The sequence below is a fragment of the Dromiciops gliroides genome, chromosome 2, assembly GCF_019393635.1.
Source record: "Dromiciops gliroides isolate mDroGli1 chromosome 2, mDroGli1.pri, whole genome shotgun sequence".
NCBI classification, from domain to species: Eukaryota; Metazoa; Chordata; class Mammalia; order Microbiotheria; family Microbiotheriidae; genus Dromiciops; species Dromiciops gliroides.
The window spans coordinates 175,005,456-175,024,028 of record NC_057862.1 but is presented as its reverse complement, the minus strand read 5'-3'; the positions used below and the strand labels follow the sequence as shown (position 1 = coordinate 175,024,028).

The 18,573-nt window shown below is 49.8% G+C and overlaps 1 protein-coding gene across 1 annotated transcript; it reads left to right on the top strand.

Annotated features, from left to right (window-relative positions):
• The first annotated feature begins 5,076 nt into the window (after window positions 1–5,076).
• On the top strand, window positions 5,077–17,976 carry NFATC4 (nuclear factor of activated T cells 4). Its single transcript, XM_043985819.1, has 10 exons — window positions 5,077–5,289; window positions 6,554–7,652; window positions 9,720–9,882; window positions 10,505–10,704; window positions 11,901–12,073; window positions 12,506–12,646; window positions 15,054–15,109; window positions 15,392–15,518; window positions 15,881–16,456; window positions 17,451–17,976. The coding sequence occupies exons 1-10, from the start codon at window positions 5,184–5,186 to the stop codon at window positions 17,516–17,518; spliced, it is 2,709 nt and encodes a 902-aa protein (XP_043841754.1). The 5' UTR covers window positions 5,077–5,183; the 3' UTR covers window positions 17,519–17,976.
• The last annotated feature ends 597 nt before the right edge of the window (window positions 17,977–18,573 follow it).

The window sequence follows — 18,573 nt, the reverse complement described above, 5'->3', positions numbered from 1 at the left end:
GTAAAGACATTCAAAATGAGATAAAAATGGTAAAGGGCTTACCACAATATCTGGCACATAGTAAGAACTACATAAATGTTAACTATTATTTTTCTATTCCAGCCAAACAGGACTCTGTCCCTCCAATGATGCTCTGTTCTTTCCTTCCTGTGACTTTGCTCATAATGTTCCCTATGCCTGATCCCTCGCCTGCTTTATTGATCCGCTTTCTACCCATCCTTTAAAGTCCAATTCAAATGCTACTGTCTCCATGAAGCTTCCCTTAATCACTTTCATTGGTAATAGTCTACCTGCTGGGACCTTATACAATACTTTGTTTCATACTTCTGTCATGTTCTTAACACATTTGTGTGTGTATATGTATTTGTCGTGAATCATAGTTGTCTCACCCTTCTTTAGATTATAAATTCCAAAAGGGAAGGGACCATTTCATATTTCAACTTTGTATCTATCTCTCTTAGAACCTACTTAGTACCTCCTTCCAACAGTAGGTACTTTGGAAATGTCCAGTGAATTGAATTGAATTCATCAAGGCCTAGCTCATCTTACTTTCCTTTGGACTTAATTATTTAAACATTTATTCAATGTCTACTATGTGCCAGGCATTATGCTAGGTATTGGGGATATAAATTTAAAGAATGAAAGAATCCCTGATCTACTTTCCATTCTAATAGGAAGACAAGTACACATAAGTTTATACAGAATAAATAAGGAAAAAAAGAGAGTGGTTCAGTACAAAGTGTTAAGGAAGTAGGGTACTAACAGACAGAGAGACCAGGAAAGGCTTCATGTAGAAGGTGGCATTTGATCTGTTTCTTGAAGAAAGAAAGGGCTTTGATGAGGGCATGCTGAGGAGAGAGAGCATTTCAGGCCCAGAGACAGTGTGAAGAACTCAAAGAAGTACAGTTTGGCTATACTATAGAATGGTATATTGGTATATATGGTATATATATGGTATATATACCTGAAGGTATAATGTACAATGATCTGGGAAAATAGCTAGGAGCCAGATTGTTAAAGGTTTTAAAAACCAATCAGGGGCAGCTAGGTGGCAAAATGGATAAAGCACCAGCCATGGATTCAGGAGGACCTGAGTTCAAATATGACCTTAGACACTTGATGATTACTAGCTGTGTAACCTTGGGCAAGTCACTTAACCCTCATTGCCCTGCCAAAACAAAACAAAACCAATCAGGGTAGATAAGAACAATTTGTTCCGATGGCAATGGAGAAGCCTGAAGCACATGATGTGGACTGCTTAGAGTTTAGTGAGACAGTGAAGACACCAAGGTGCCTCCCAGACCATCACCTGTCATCTTGACTTTTGTCTTGCCATTGGACTTTGATGACTGAGGAAGAGTGAGGCTGATGACTTTGCACAAGTCTGCCTCAATTAAATCCAATTCACTTGTAAGTGAAGACATCACCCCCATGATGTTGTCATTCATTTGAAAATGAAGGACATTTTAGAACAATGCCTAAAAGTTGCTAAACTGTCCATACTTTGACTCAGCATTACCACTACTAGACCTGTACTCCAAAGTTAGATCAAAGAAAGATTTATAAGTGCAATTTTTTTTTTACAAAACAACCCTAGAAACTAAGGGTTTCTAATGGGAGAATCCATAAACATTGTATATGTAACAAAATGGACAATTTCACAGGAAACTGGGAAGACTTTTATGAATGGAAACAATAAAAAGGTTGGGACTAGAAGTTTGTACAAATAACTTTGAAAGGCTTTAGAACTCTGATCAATGTAAAAATAAATAAACCGGGGCGGCTAGGTGGTGCAGTGGATAAATGACCAGCCCTGGATTCAGGAAGACCCGAGTTAAAAATCCAGCCTCAGACCCTTGACACTTACTAGCTGTGAGACCCTGGGCAAGTCACTTAACTCTCATTGTCCTGCAAAAAAAAAATAATAAGGAAAAAAAACAGAAAATGAAGGACAAGCAACAGATGGAGGTAATAGGGAACCTTTGGAGTAGGAGAGTGATATGCTATGCCCTGTGTTTAATAAGGAAGATCTCTTTGGCAGCTTCATAGAGAATAAGAACTAGAGGCTTGAGATAAGGAGACTAAATAGATCATTGAAACTAGAGAACTCGTGATGAGTGCCTGAACAAAGGTGGCAGTTGTGCAAAGAAGAGGGTTGGGTAGGATTCTAGGGAAGCTGTGGAGGTAGAAACAGATTGGGCAAATGATAGGATATTTGTAGTGAGGGAGAGTGAGGAGGCAGGATAACCTCTTTGTTACTAGAAGGTTACTAAGTTTATGCTGTATTGCCTTGAGTCATTTAGTTCTCTCTTTGGTTATTTTGTTCTTGTCTCCAGACTACTTGAAGGCTGCATTGTGTTTTATACTTATTTGTATAATCTATGGAGTAGATCATACAGTAAGGCTTACAAAATACTCGTTTGTTAATTATTAAATGATCCCCATTTGAAAGGGGGGGAAAAGAGCTAAATTCAGAAGTGGACACTATGGGGCAGCAGAGAGAGTAAGAAAATACTATAGGAAAGAGAAGTTATGGAGAGTTTGAGGGGAGGAAAAGGATGACTAAGAGCTAGGATCACCAGGAGGCAGCAGGGAGTGGGAAGATACCGCTCCAGTTTCCTCTCTCCCAAACCCCCACAGCTTTCCAAAGGTCATTTAGTCCATTCCTTCATGACAGCTTCTTTCTCAGCCCAGGTAAACCGAGGTTTCTTTTATGTTAACAAAACTTCAAGGAAAGGAAATATTCAACTCTCCCTGATAGCTCAGTGGTCGTGGAAGTCCTTTCTTTTACGTTTTTTGTTTTTTAAGTATATACTTAGCTCTCCCCCTCTCCCCCAACCTAGATATCCTGAATGGAGGTCCTGATTTTGGAAGAGGAATCGGTTTTCTGCAAAGGGTCAAGAAGGGACCAGTAAGAACAGAACACGCAAGCTCACCTCCCAGATGGAGGGAGTGGAGGCACAGGGCAAATGCTCAGAAGGGAAAAATCGACTAAGTTAGGAGGGAGGGAAGAAGAGGGAGGGTAGGCTGGGCAGGGAGCAAAGCCAGACACATGGAGAAATGCTGCCCAGGATCAAAGGAAATAGTGACATTTGAAAAGAATGTGAGAGTACGTGTGTTAGAAGGAGGGGGGAGGTTAGGGGCAGGAGGCGACTGGTTCTCTTCTCTGTCTTCCTAGGTCTTTGTCTCCCTCTGCTCCCTGTCTGCTTGCTTCGTTTTCTTTTCTTTCTTTCTTTCTTTCTTTCTTTCTTTCTTTCTTTTTTTTTTCCAGGACTGTCTCTGAGTCTCTCCTCAATGTGTATCTGTCGTGCATTTGTCTGTGTTGTCTCTCGCTCTCCACCACCCCTAAGCTCTCCTCCTCCTCCTCCCCGCCCCCCCCCCTTTGGCCTTCTCCGTTATTTCCAAGATGAGCCTGGAAGGGAAATGTAACTTGAGGAGGACTGCAAAAAAGTCAAACCAGACCGCCTCCCCCCTCGGCCTCACTCAACTCAGAATTTTTTTTTTTTTGCCCCGCCCCCAGCCAGCGCACCGCGGTCCTGGGCTGAGAGCCTGGGCCTCTCCCGACGTCACTGAGGGGTCCCCCGGGGCTGGGGAGGGGGAAGGTCCCCCTGGGCGGGTCCATTGGAAGACGGAGAAGGAGGAAGCGTGAGTCTCCTATGGAGCTTCTGAGTCTGGACCCGACAGCCCCAAGCCTGCCCAGTCCACCGCCCCCCCCCCCCTTTCCTTCTTCTAGCTTCTCCCTCCCATCTCCCCCCTCCCACACTCGATGCCTGGTTCTCATTAGTGTAATGAGCTCGGCCCCCGCCCGGCGCTGGAGTGTTTGTAAATGTCTGACCTGGGGGCCTTAGTCGCTTAACCCGTTCAAGACTGGAGACTGGGACTGGGCTGGGAGCACCGCTGTACTTGGGGATAGAAGAAACTTGAACTTGTTGGGGAGGCTTTAGTAACGAGCCGCTGAGGAAGCTGAGGGTTTCCCGACCCAAGTCACACATCTCATCCTTAACTTTTCTCTTCCTAAGTCCCAATGCCTAAATTTGGTCTACAATTCTTGGTCGCTCCAGTAGGTGCTTTCTTGCTTCCTCCTAGCGCCCAGATGACAGGTGTTGTTCCTCGGGGCCACCTAAGCACCAGGGACGTCGGGTAAATTTAGCCAAGATCACAGGAAGAACTAGAGGAGGCTTCAGCGAAGTCGTACTCCTTCCAAGCTGGGGAGTCAAGGCCGGCCTCTGCCCAGGGTGGGGTAATGGGGAAACAGGCTTACTTATGAGGTTAATTAATGCCACTCCCTCTTGACGGGACGGCAGAAACAACAGCAAAGTCAGGCCTGGATCGCTGTTCAGTGGCCAGTTGCCGTAGGCTCTGGTCCCAGTTCAGCACTGACGATTCCTGGAGGAACTTAATGAGGTCGATCCCCTCACTTCACCTTGGGGAGGTGGGGGAAAGGGGGGGTGATCATTCCAGAGGAAGGGACTGTTATGGTAAGGGCTTCTCTTCTGGGCTCTGGTTTCCGGCAGGACAATACTCCCTCGACAATACCTTAGAGCCGAATGGCAGTTAGGGCCCTGTGTCTGCAGAGAGGGGAGTGGGACAGCCTGCACATCAGTTTACATCCCAGGGAGACCCCGCGGAAGAAAAAAACAGTTGCAGGGAGAGTTGGAGAATCCTTGCGGGCCCAGTCCCCAGGGGCACAGTGACTTGACGGCTTTAAGAAGTTCGGACCTAGAAATCCAAACGTCAAGGGGAAGGGGCTGAGGGAAGCGGGAGGTCAGGTTGGGCAGTGACAGTCAGGGCCATTGGCCAATAGGCTTCAATAAGATTGTACCACGCGGAGGAGTGCAGGAGGGACCGTTTTCCAATTCATTTTTTTTTTTTGGTGGGAGAGGGAGGGGGAGAAAACGAGGGGGGGGGGAGGGTGGACTGGGACGAGGGGCGCGTGGTTTTCCCATCTCATCCCAGGAGGAGGAGCTGGAGCATCCCGGACAGCCAATCAGAGACAGGCTGAGGGGGGGCCGCTTTGAAGAAGTTTGGGGGAAAAAGTTTGGAAAAGTTTCTATAATAAAGAGGGGGCGTCGGGAGGGTGGAGGCGGCGGCGGCGGAGGGGGCAAGCCCCGGGTGAGGACACAGAAGCCCCCCCTCACCCCTCCCTAGCCCCAAGTAGAGGCCTAGGGGCTCTGGCCAGATCTATGGGGGCTGCGAGCTGCGAGGATGAGGAGCTGGAATTTAAACTGGTGTTCGGGGAGGAGAAAGAGGCCCCCCCGTTGGGGCCTGGGGGGCCTGGGCCTGGGGAAGGTTAGTGCGGGGTCGGGAAGGGTTTCGGGGTCCAGGGAGGGGGGTTGGAGGGACTGGGGTCTGTGAGTCTAGGGGGGTTGAGAATCTTTGGGGCGGGAGGATAAAAGGTTTGAGGCAGCCTTGAGAGGAATTCCGTGGGGCTTGGGGGTCGTGCAGATGGGGCTGGGGGCATGGGCACTGCTTTTTCCTTTTTAGGTCGCGGCTCGGGTGGGGGGTGGGGGCCGGCCGGTCCGCCGCGCACCGCCTCCCGCGCCGGCTGTCACTGGGACGGGGAACTGGAGGGAAGGAGAAGGGAGGGACTGGCGAATGGACGTAACTGGGGTGAGGTCTGAGGGACATGGGACACCCCCCGGAGAAGATGAGGTCCTGCCTTGGGTCGCACCCCATCCCATGCTTCCCACCAGAAAGTCTCTAGGCCGGGGAAACAGACAGGACGGGACGGAACAGGACTAGGTTGGAGGGGGAATCTCAGGTCCCGCCGGAGCTCCCCCTCCAAGCTTCGCGGGGGCCCTCCCTCGTCTGGCCGCAATGAGAGGCAGATGGCTGGGAAGAGCCGGGGGCGGCGGCCGCTGCTCGCACGGAATCCGCGGCCCCCCCTCGAGCCCCCTCCCAGTCCCGGCACGCAACCACCTTCTCTCCTCCTCCGGATTTGGGGGAAGGGGGAGAGGGGAGAGCCCTCCTCTCTCCGCCCACCCTCAGTCACCACAGCCTTGGTGCCCCCCCTTCTTCCTTAGGCCCCCTGGGCCAGGCCACGGTTACGATGGTAACAGAGGAGCCTGCCAGCGCAGTTTGGGGGTTTGGGAACCGCTGCTAATTGGGTTCATGTGTGTGTCGCCCCCGGCCCCGCCCAGCACCGCCCTAAACCCTCCTCTGCTCTTCACAGGCCTCACCCCAACCAAACCCCTCTTAGTCACACCCCCGGAGCCTAAATCCCGCCCCCTTCCCAATGGCCCCACCCTCTCGAAGCCCACCTTGGAGTTAAAGGTATCTTGTTCCGTGGTACCCCCAGGGGTCAAGGAGATAGTCTGGCTGGTAGGGTGTCTTCCAGAGTTCCTGGAACACCTGTAAACTGGAGGACAGGTCTTTGTCGTCATGCCTCGGGATGCTGCAGAAACTCCTCCATGTCTTGGAGCCTGATGGGTAGAGAGAACTTGGGTAGTCAGAAGCCTCTGTGGGACAAAGATTCTATCTCCCCCCTTTCCCCATTTTCTCTGCCTTATTTCCTGCCCTTCCCTGCCTTCTTTTCTTACCTTCTCTTTCCCAGAGCTGGACACAGAAGACTCCCCTTCCTGCTGCAGTCTGGCCCTGGGTGAACCTCCTCCCTATGGCGCCTCCCCTATTGGCATTCCTCGGCCCCCACCGCCTCGGCCAGGCATGCACTCCCCACCCCCACGGCCTGCGCCACCACCTGGTACCTGGGAGAGTCAGCCAGCCCGATTGGTGAGGCTGGGGGGACCTGGTGGGGGACCTGGAGGGGCTGGAGGGGGCAGAATCTTGGAGTGCCCAAGCATTCGCATCACCTCAATCTCTCCCACACCTGAACCTCCTCCCTCACTAGAGGACACCCCAGACAACTGGGGGGATGGCTCTCCCCGCGATTATCCACCACCTGATGGCTTCGGAGGCTACCGAGAGGCTGGGGGTACTGGCAGTGGAGGCTCCTTCTTTAGCCCCAGTCCTGGTAGCAGTAGTTTGTCCTCCTGGAGTTTCTTCTCAGATGCTTCTGATGAGGCAGCTCTTTATGCAGCCTGTGATGAAGTAGAGTCAGAACTGAATGAGGCAGCTTCAAGATTTGGCCTGGGGTCCCCCCTGCCCTCACCCCGGGCCTCCCCTCGGCCTTGGACCCCTGATGATCCTTGGGGTGTGTATGGTCCTAGTCCTGGAGGCCGGGGGCCTGAGGACAGCTGGCTGCTCCTTAGTGCCCCAGGCCCAGCCCCAGCCTCCCCTAGACCAGCCTCCCCTTGTGGCAAAAGGCGTTACTCCAGCTCTGGCACACCATCCTCAGCTTCCCCTGCCCTGTCCCGTCGAGGAAGTCTGGGGGATGAAGGGCCTGAGCCAACTCCCCCCCCACCACCACCTCTGGCCCGGGACCCTGGCTCCCCTGGCCCCTTCGACTATGTAGGGGCCCCACCAGCTGAGAGCATCCCCCAGAAGACCCGGCGGACATCCAGTGAACAGGCAGTGGCATTACCCCGGCCAGAAGAGCCTACTCCGTGCAATGGGAAACCTGTGCCAGGTGGGGAGGAAGCTGTGGCCCCTCCTGGACCTCCTCGAAAAGATGTGCCTGGCATGGACTACCTGGCTGTGCCCTCCCCATTGTCCTGGTCCAAGGCCCGCATTGGAGGACATAGCCCCATCTTCAGGTGAGGGGACCAGAGAGCCTTCTTTGCAAGCCGGGGGAAGGGGAGGCAGCCCTCTGTTATCCCCTTCTGCTGAGTGGGATGGCAGAGAAGAGAGCAGGCCTGAAGAAGGCTTCTTTCTTCCTGAACTAAGAGAGTTTTCTTTCCTTGCTTCCTAAACACTAGACTAGAACTAACTTGGTGACTCAAATGGATATTTATAAATGAATACAACTTTGCGCTATTTCATTTGGAGTTTTAAAAAATGCTGTGATGGGGCAGCTAGGTGGCACAGTGGACAGAGCACTGGCCCTGGAGTCAGGAGTACCTGAGTTCAAATTCGGCCTCAGACACTTAACAATTACTAGCTGTGTGACCCTGGGCAAGTCACTTAACCCCAATTGCCTTACTAAAATAATAATAATAACAATAATAATAATAATAATAATAATAAAGCACCAGTCCTGGATTCAGGAGGATCTGAGTTCAGATCTGCCCTCAGACACTTGACACTTACTAGCTGTGTGACCCTGGGCAAGTCACTTGACCCCCATTGCCCCACAAAAAAAAAAATGCTGTGATTCCTTAACCCTTCCAACCTTTCTGCTTATCTAGAGGTAGCTAAATGGCACAGTGGATCCTATGTAGGATCTGGAGGCAGGAAGAACAGAGTTCAAAGGATCAAAAGCTTGCTTAGCTATATGAGCATGAGCAAATCATTTAACTTCAACTTCCTCATCTGTAAAATGGGGGTAATAATCACACCTACCTCTCAGTGTTCTTATAAGGATAAAATCAGATGAGAAGAGTAAAGTGCTATATAAAAGCGCTATATAAATGGTAGTGATTATTATTATTATTAATAAGAGTCTCAGCCATGTTTGGTTGAGCTGACCCAGACCAGAAAAAAACAAGTTGGGCTCTCTGCTGGGTGTCTTTTGCCCAAGTCAAGATTTGGAAGAGTATCTTGGTAAGATAGGTTCCTTCTCGAGAGCTCCAGAAGAGTATATCAATTCACAAGCCTTCATCCAGTCAGGGTGATGCCAAGGACTCTGCTTTTAGGCCCTCCAAGTAGTGAGAAGAGACCTCCTAGAGCAAGAAGAATGTTGTACCCGGAGTCAGACACCTGGGTTTGAATTCCAGCTCTGACCCCAGTTTTTGTTGTTGTTGAATCATTTTTCAGTCGTGTCTGACTCTTTGTGATTCCACTTGGGGTTTTCTCAGCAAAGATACTGGAATAGTTTGCCATTTCCTTCTCTAGCTCTTTTTACAAATGAGGAAACTGAGGCGAACAGAGTTAAGTGACTTGTCCAGAGTCATGCAGCTAGTAAGGGTCTAAAGCCAGATTTGAACTCTGACACTGGTTATGGAACTTCAACAGGCTATTTCACTTCTCTGAGACTCAGTTTTCTTATCTGTGAAATGGCAACAATAATACACTACCTATCTAATAAGGGCCCAGGAAAGTGCTTTGTAAATTTTAAATTACTGTAGAAACATGAGTTGTTGTTATTATTGTTATTACTATTATTATTGAAAAGAGCTTTAGACCATGAATCAGAAGGCCTGTATTCTTTCATTCACTCACTATATGATCTTGGTCAAGTCATTTAACCCATGTGACTCCTCAATTTCTTAATTTGTAAAATAAAGTTGTTCCAATTATATCTCTAAGGTCTCTTCCAGCACTAAAATTTTGATCTATACTTTTACTTTCTTTCTATCTTGTACTGAAGTGTAGAAGGATTGGAGAAAGGTTTAGGTTTTCTGTGTAAGGAGGTAAAAAGCTTAACTTTTCTTCCTAACTCTTTAACCCCACAATGCTCTAGAGCTCTAATTTCTGGGGCCTTGAAGAAGCAGGGAATACACTTGCCCCTGTCATGGTGCTACTTCTTCCAGAGCCCTGAGAGGATCCAGGTGTTCTGTCTCCTGTGTTCCTCTGTAGCTATTTTTCTCTCTTAACTCAGTCACATCTTAGGGAGCTCAGGGGGTGGTGGTGGTGGTGGGCTGTTTGGGTCAGGGTCAAGGTTATCCAGCTTTTGAGTCCAGGGAAAAGGGAAATCAATTTTCCTTCTCTCTCCTCTGTCCCAGGGCCTCTGCACTACCCCCCCTGGACTGGCCCCTGCCCAGCCAGTTTGAACAACTGGAGCTGAGAATTGAGGTGCAACCCAGAGCCCATCACCGTGCCCACTATGAGACAGAGGGCAGCAGAGGTGCTGTCAAAGCTACACCAGGAGGGCACCCTGTGGTCAAGGTAACCGGAGGAGTTATTGGAGGAAGGATTCTGTCCCTTCCCTACTCCCAGCCCCTAGGACAGATGAGCTCCAGCTGTGTAGCCCCATAACCATGCCCTTTCCCACGATCCCTGGCAGCTCTGACCTGCCTGGCCAGCAGACTGGAGGAGGGGCTAGGCTGTTTCAAGGAGAATGAGTGGGTACTCTTTCTTTCAGATCATCTGATACTAACCCCTCCCCATTGCCCCCACCCCCACCCCATGCCATTTCCCCCTCATTCCATCCCCTGGGAGTCTTCATGATCCACTCCAGAGAAGGATGGTCAGCTAGATGTCAGGGGTAAGGTTAGACTGAAGGCAAAGGTCACTGGGAATTAGATTGTCACTCCATCGAGTCCAATGTCTCCTTCGATTTCCTTCTGCCATCTCCCCAGACAAGTCTGGGCCCTTCTCCAAGAGCAACACTCTTACTCCAAGCCATCTTTCCCCAATAGCCCATGTTCTACTTCCCCTGAGAAATAGATTCCAGTTTTTCTTTTGTTCTTCACCCCTACCCAAATCCCTGGTGGATGGAAAACCTTAGGGTATATCATAGATGTTACTGTGGTAAGCTCTAACTCTTGTCCTCTGTCTCCTCCTCTAGCTACTAGGCTACAATGAGAAGCCTCTAACTCTGCAGATGTTCATTGGTACAGCAGATGAACGGAACTTGAGGCCCCATGCCTTCTACCAAGTGCACCGCATCACCGGCAAGATGGTGGCCACTGCCAGCTATGAGGCTGTGGTCAGTGGTACTAAGGTGTTAGAGATGACTCTACTTCCTGAGAACAACATGGCTGCCAAGTGAGTCTTCTTTTTCACTCTTTAGTGTCAGCAGGGCCTGGGGACCAGGAGCTTTCAATGGAGCCCAGCATCCAGGACCAAGTCATCTGTTCCTCTTCATCTTCTTCTTGCCACCCCCTCCAAAAAGGGTTAAGAATTGGGGCAGCTAGATGGCGCAGTGGATAGAGCACTGGCCTTGGATTCAGGAGGACCTGAGTTCAAAGCTGGCCTCAGACACTTAACACTTACTAGCTGTGTGACCCTGGGCAAGTCACTTAACCCCAATTGCCTCACCAAAAAAACAAACCAAACCAAACAAAAAAAAAGGGTTAAGAATCTATCCCTAAGAGATGGGACAGTGATCTTTGTTCTAGGTCATCAAATCACTTACAGAAACCAATTAGGGGATGAGATGGAGGGGGGGGGGCTCAGTGTATCCCTTCTGTTTTTGAAGAGTTCATTTCCAAATAAGTGTATCTACTCTTCAGTCCTGAATAGTGCCTTTCAGGGATTACAGACAGGGGTTAGTATATTTGTCAGTCAACAAGCATTTATTAAGGACTTGCTAGCTGCTGGGCACTGTGCTAAGTGCTAGAGATACAAAGAAAGGCAAATCCCTGCTCTCAAGAAGTTCACAGATAATAGGCAAATAACTAGGCACACACCAGGTTATAACCTAACCAATGGAAGGTTATCTCAAAAGACTGACGCTATGACTGGGAGGAGGGAGGGGCTGGGAAAAGCCTCCTGCCGAAGGTGGGATGGAGGTGAGGAGAGCCAGCATTTCCGGCACGGAGGCCAATCCAGGCAAAAGCAACAGTCAGGGAGGATGAAGTGTCATGTGTGAGGAACAAGCAAGAAGGCCCGTGTCGTGTCGTTGGTTCATAGCATTCATGCAGAGGGAGGAAATATGAGAAGACTGGCAAAATGGGAAGGGGACAGGTTATGAAGGACTTGAATTGCCAAACAGAGGGGTTTATATTTGATCCCAGAAGGAGGAGGGAGGCACTGGAATTTATTGGCTGGGTGGGTGCGTGGGAGGGGGATGAAAATGATACGGTTGGGCTTGGGCTTTAGGAAAATCACTGGCAGTTAAGTGGTGGATGAGTTGGAATGGGGAGGGTCTTGAATGTGTTCCCTTGGAGAAGTTCATCTTGACCCAGGAAGGAGAGAGTAAAGGGGTTTTTAACCCTTTCCCTCCAACCCCACACGGACAGCATTGACTGCGCTGGAATCTTGAAACTCCGGAACTCAGACATAGAGCTGCGCAAGGGGGAGACAGACATTGGCCGCAAGAATACGAGGGTCCGGCTAGTGTTCCGTGTACACGTGCCACAGGGTGGCGGGAAGGTCGTGTCGGTGCAGGTGGCTTCGGTGCCCATTGAGTGCTGTGAGCGAAGGGAGAGGGCTGTATCAGGGTACTCCCGGAAGAGGGTCGAGGTTTTTCCATCCTTCCATGGTCTTCCTGTTTATGCCTTTTCTATCATCCTGACTACCTACCTGCTCCTTCGTTCCCCTTCCTGCCTATCTGTCTGCAGGAGACTCTTTCCCCCATACTCCTGACCCCTTAGGAGTGCCCTGCTTGTTTGTGGATCCCCTCCACACTTGGGATCTTACAGTCTGTTTTCCTGGAATCCCCTGTCTGCATGACCAAGGATCTGCTGGGATGCCCCCTAGCATGGGGGTGAAGGGTAGGATTTCCCCTCTGAGCCCCTAGGGATCTCTGTGGCCCAACTCTAGAATCAGGGAGTGGTGAGAGATGGGGGAGGCTGCTTCACATTCTCCACATCTTTGCCCAGTCTCTCATTCCTTCTGGTTGCAGCCCAACGTTCAGCCCAGGAGCTACCCCAGGTAGAAGCCTATAACCTGAGTGCCTGTTCTGTTCGAGGGGGTGAGGAGCTGGTGCTGTCAGGAGCCAACTTTTTGCCCGACTCCAAGGTGGTTTTCATTGAGAGAGGCCCTGGTGAGTACTCAAGGGGCTGAGTAGAACCGCAGCTAGAGAAATGTGGGAGTAAGAATAAAGTGCAGTGCAATGGGGGAAGGTTAGGACTAAGGGAAGTGTTGAGATTCTGGACAGATGCTCCGTATGACTCTGGGCAGGTCACCTAACCCTCTGAGTACTCAGTTTCCTTATCTCTAAAATGGATAAAATAAGAGTCTGTGCAATAGTATTTGGAAAAGCTGAGCAAAGTACAAAAGTTAAAAATAATTGATCTTATATTCAAATTTTCTCAGCAGCCTGACTGCCCTCCTCTGAATATGCTTCAGTGTGGCAATCCTCTTTCTGAGATGTGGCACCCAGTGTCCTAGATGATATCAAAATATCAGGAAAGATACTGCCGTCATTTGGGGGGCTTGTTTTAAGTTTATACTATTCATCTATTTGAATCTTACTATCCAATTCTTTTTTCTCTCCACAGGGACTTATTCATTATAATTAAGGGAGGGCCAACCAGAGGATGGTTGGCTTCCATGGGATAGTGGTAGATGGTTTAAGGTTGGATGAAGTGGGTGAGCCAGGGCTTCACAACTCCCACCTTCTCAATTTGGAGTAGCCTCTCAATCCTAAGCAAGCACAGAAAATGCTGTGAAACAGAGAATGGCCCATATGGTTCCCAAAGATGAAACTAACACAGGGTTTTGGTGGTGGGTGGAAAGGAGAAACAGTTCTGGGTTGTGATGGTGAGGCACATCTGGAGAAGGCGAGGAGAAGGACTTCTAGGAGCCATATTCTCCATTCTGGGACTTTGAAGCCCTAAACATATGCTTCTATTTTTTGGTTTCCTAAGAACCCTGCTCCTCCATAGGTGGAAGACAGGCTCTGCTTAACCCTACAGTCTAGTTAGAACCAAACTGGGGGAGGGGGAGTACATGTGGGTAGTCTTGTGGAAAGAGAATGGGCTCTCATTTAGATTGAGCCAACTCTTCCTTTCCCATTTCCCCTATGGGCCAGAAAAGTAGATTCCAATGGCCCCTGAGTGATGGTTTTGATTTTAGGGGGATAGCCTGGTTTCTACCAAAAGGCAAGGCACTGTGGAAGCCTCAATATCATATTAAAATTGATAAGTTCTGTGTCTGGGCCTGCCACTGACCCTAGATTGATTCTTTCCCTCCTCTTTTCCTCAGTTTAGCTTTCTGTGTCATAGTAACAAAATGGAATCTGATTTCTGGGATACAGTATCTTATTTTGGGAAGGCGCCTTAGAAATCCCTAATCTAGCTCTTGATCTCAGACCTACAGAGCTGATGGGGGTCTGATTGTGGTGAGACACTCTCCTGTGCCCCCAAAGTCATACTATGTAGGTGTCCCTTCATTAAAACAAAAATTAAAAGAGATCAATAAGCCTTTACAAAGAGAATTATAGATTTAGATACTAAGAGATGAATGATATTAATAAAAGATAACTGTTCAGAATGAGAGTGGTGATAAGTCTTTTTTCATTTCAGCTGTGGTCAGATCACAGTTGGAATATTGTGTTGGGTCTGGGTGCTACATACCAGGAAGAACATTGTCAAATGAATGTAAGGAAGAGGTTGACCAAAATGGTTAAAGAACTTGAAACAATGGGATAGCTTCCCTGAAGGAGAAGTGGCTGGGGAGAGAATAGGACTGTCATCAGTTAGACTGCTTATGCTTGACCCTGGAGATGGTAAAGAACTAAGATCAATATGGGTCAGGCACACTTTGAAGAGAGATAGATTGAGTTTTGGAAGGCAAATGCTTTAACTCTATCGCTGTCCCCAAATGGAATAGTTCTAAGAGGTAGGAGGTCTACCATTAAAGGAAGGCTTCAAGTAGAGGTTGGATGATCACCCATCAGCTATGCTGTAGAGAGATTTCCTGTTCAGGTGTTGTTGTTCAATCATTTCAGTCATGTCCAACTCTTCATGACCCCATTTGGGGTCTTCTTGGCAAAGATAGAGGAGTGATTTGCCAATTCCTTCTCCAACTCATGTTACAGATGAGGAAACTGGGGCAAAGGGAACTAAGTGACTTGCCCAAGGTCACACAGCTAAGTAAGTGTCTGAGGCCAGATTTGAACAGAGGAAGATAGAGTCGTCCTGACTGCAGGTCCAGCACTTTATCCAGTGCAACACGTAGCTGCCAATTCAGATATGGATTGGATTAAATGAGCCCAGAGGTCCCATTCGAAGCTGTGAGTCAATGAAACATGAAAGTTTGAGTTTGGGATAGACTGAGCTACTTCTTGGTTCCTCTGGTCATAAGCAGTCCAAATTCCCTTTCTGCTCCAATAGAGGTAGTCCAGTAATTTGGGAGGATAGCATACCCTTTTGTATGCCTCTGCCTCTTTTCTGAGTGGGGGCAGGGGCTCTTGTGCAGGATTTGAGTTCTGTGTCCCCTTCTCACAGATGGAAAGCTGCAGTGGGAGGAGGAGGCCACTGTGAACAGGCTGAAAAGCAATGAGGTAATATGGTATCCTTGGGGGACTCCCACTTGCTTCGGGGAGGTGGATAGCCCGGAAATTCCGGACTGCTCAGACTCAATAAGCCTTGTGGGCTTCTGAAGTTCCACATTCTCTCCACAAGGGGGCAGCCTGGTAACCTCGGAATTGGATCTCTCCCTTTGGAATGGATCCTTACTCAATAGTAAATGAAAAAAGGCTCAAGATTGGAGTTAGTACCCTTGGAATGGATTGTTGGACTCCTCTCTGCTCCTTATTTCTCCTTTCCTTCCTCCCCCTTCCCAGGTGACATTGACCTTGGCCGTGCCTGAGTACAGCAATAAACGAGTATCCCGACCTGTCCAGGTCTATTTCTATGTCTCCAATGGAAGGAGGAAAAGAAGTCCCACCCAGAGCTTCAAGTTCCTGCCTGGTATGATGCCAGGAGGGCATGAGATCCTGGTGGGAAGGCGGGGTGGCTCAGTGGGTCAGTGGGACGAAAGAGAAGTGACGATGACCCCTGGTTCAAAAAATGGGCCCTGGAGTAACTGCCTCTTGACCAGTCATTCCTCTAAGCCCTCCCCCCACCCCCCAGTAGTACCTCCATCCACCCCAGGAATAAGTGAAGGAATGGGGAGAGCTCAGGAGAGCTAAAGGGGCCAGCGTCATGTCGGTCTTCTCAGGGGCAGGAGGGAGGGGGAGAGGTGGTGAGGGGAGCAGAATGTCACTGACTGAGGACCATTTGCTTTTCGTGATTCCATCTGTGTCCCTCGTTTTCCCTCTCACCAACCCCAGTGATCTTCAAAGAGGAGCCACTCCCAGATTCATCAATTCGTGGTTTTCCTTCAGCTCCTGGCCCCCCATTTGGTACTGACATGGACTTCTCACCACCCCGGCCCCCCTATTCTTCTTATCCCCCTGATGATCCGTCCTATGAACCCCCCTATTTGTCTGAGGGTTTCAACTTTGGGACACCCCCTCTCTACCCCCAGACTGGCCCTCCTTCCTATAGGCCTGGCCTGAGGCTGTTTCCAGAGCCTGGTGGGAGCCCTGGGTGCTCCCGTCCTCCTCCCCCTAACAGCTTTCTTCCTCGACCTTTCCCTGCTGATCCCTATGGAGGAGGTGGGACACCCTTCTCCCTGGGGCTGCCTTTCCCACCACCAGCTGCCTACCAATCCCCACTTCCATCCTCTCCCCAACCGGAGGGACCCTTCTCACCCCAGGGTGCCCACCCTGCTGCTGAGGGGTATGATGAGGTGGGGTCAGGCTATGGCACAGGGGAGGGAGCCCCGGAACAGGAGAAAGACAGGGGCAGCTATGGCAGTGGCTTCCGAGAGAGCGTCCCCATCCAGGGCATCACACTGGAAGAAGGTGGGTGGGTGGGGTCTGGGTGGGATATATATATCTCTATATCTGTGTCTTGTAGTTGGTGGGAGGCTATAGCCAAATAGAATGGAGCTTAGTCTGGTTTTTGGTGACAAAGCTGATCCTGTTAGTACTTGAGTGTGGGCCAAGATGAGGGAGGTTATAATGGGTTCTGGGGTGTCCTCTGGATTCTAATGACCCTTTTGCAAAATTGGGGCTAGGCAGATTCTGGGTTACCCTTAATGCACAATGAGGTTCCTTTGGTCTCTGAGTACAAATATGGGGTCACCCCAAGCTCAGGGACACATGTGATGCTCTATCTACCCCCCCCCCGCCCCCATGCCCATCTCAACCATTCAAAACTCTGTGGCTGCCTTACTCATGCTGATGGCTGGGGGTAGGAGTGGTGTGGATGGTAGAGGAGGGGCAGTGAAAGGCAGGGAGAAAGGGACCATGCTCCACTGCTGCTTTTGGCTGAGATTCCCCTACCCCCCACCCTACCCCCCACCCCCAAACGGATGTATGAAATCTTTCTCTTTCCTCACACATGGTAGTGAAGGTCTGAATTAGCCATCTAGGAGCCACGCAGATTCCCCCCCCCCCCCCCCCCCCCCACACACACACACACACACACACACACACACACACACTCCTCAGTGAGGCAGCATGCTTTGGGCCTCATCCTATGGGCCGGGGGGGGGGGGGGGGGGGAAGGAGCCCAATATTAGAGAGCAGGGCCAGCTTTCTCTGCAATAGTGGAAACGTGATAGGGGCTCAGAGAAGCTCAGCAGTGGAAGTGGGTGGCTTTGAGATAACAGGGACTAGGATGCAGTTCAACTCTGTTGAAGAAACTTAGACCTATTGGAAAAGGATGACATGAGTTGGGTATAGGACCTAAGAGTCTTAGATTATGGCTTGCTTAGCAGGGTCGGAGGTCTTTGGGGAAGAGACAGGACCTATTCCAACTTCCTTTTGCTCCTCATCCACCCCTCCCTTCCAGTGAGTGAGATCATTGGCCGAGACCTGAGTGGCTTCCCCATGCCCCCTGGAGAAGAACCTCCTGCCTGAATTGTTGCTGTGGTTGTGTGCTCCACCTGCCTCCAAGCCCCCTCTGCCTGGACGGTGGTGCCGGCCCTCCCCTCCCTCTCCCACTCCCTCAATGACCTTCCTCCTTCCTTCTCCTTCTCTCCCCCACATAGTTTTGGGGTAGAGTCCTCCTCTGGTGCTGCTTCATTCTACCTTTGGGTTCCTGGCCCCAACCTCTAGCCCGTGATCTCACCCCACCAAAGTGGTGCTACATAGGAAGCCTTGGGGACACTGAGGACAGGAGTTGGTGTGGGGAGAGGGACTGAACTGGGGTGGGAGGTTGGAACAAAGGAGTGGGGGAAGGTTAGAGGGAGAAAGAGGCTGGGAAAGATACAGGGAGCTTGACTAGAGAGTGAGATGACTTTTGGGCCTGGTGGAGGGGGGCCCCTGGAGCTCTGGATAATAAGGGTAAGGGGTGTATATAGATCATATGTACAGGATGTGGTATATTAGATGGCAGGGGAGATTCTGTATTAATAATAAACTGTTCATTGGTTAGCATAATTGACTCAGTTATTGGGGGGTGGGGGAGATTGGGACAGGTTGTTCTCTAGCCCTGATTTCCAGAAGCCAGTGGGATTGGAGAGAGGAAAGTTGGGTGGGTCTCCCACTGCTGGCACTGAATCCAAGAGTTTCCTGGAGGAAGTGAGCTGGTGAGGGAAGGAACCAGAGACCTGCTTTGTTGAACTTCATGGGATTTGGGGCTGGGAAAGGGGGTTGTTGGTTGAAGGAATGCTTCTCTCTCTCTCTATCATAAAAGTATTTTATTATTTTACAGTTAATGTAAAGATAGTTTTCAACATTTGTTTTTGTTTTGTTTTATTTTTGGTTTTGGTGAGGCAATTGGGTTTAAATGACTTGCCGAGGGTCACACAGCTAGTAAGTATCAAGGGTTTGAGGCCGGATTTGAATTCAGGTCCTCCTGAATTCAGGGCAGGTGTTCTATCCACTGTGCCACCTAGCTGCCCCTAACATTTGTTTTTTATAACATTTTGAGTTCCAAATTTTTCTCCCTCCCTCCCTTCCCTCCCCAAGAC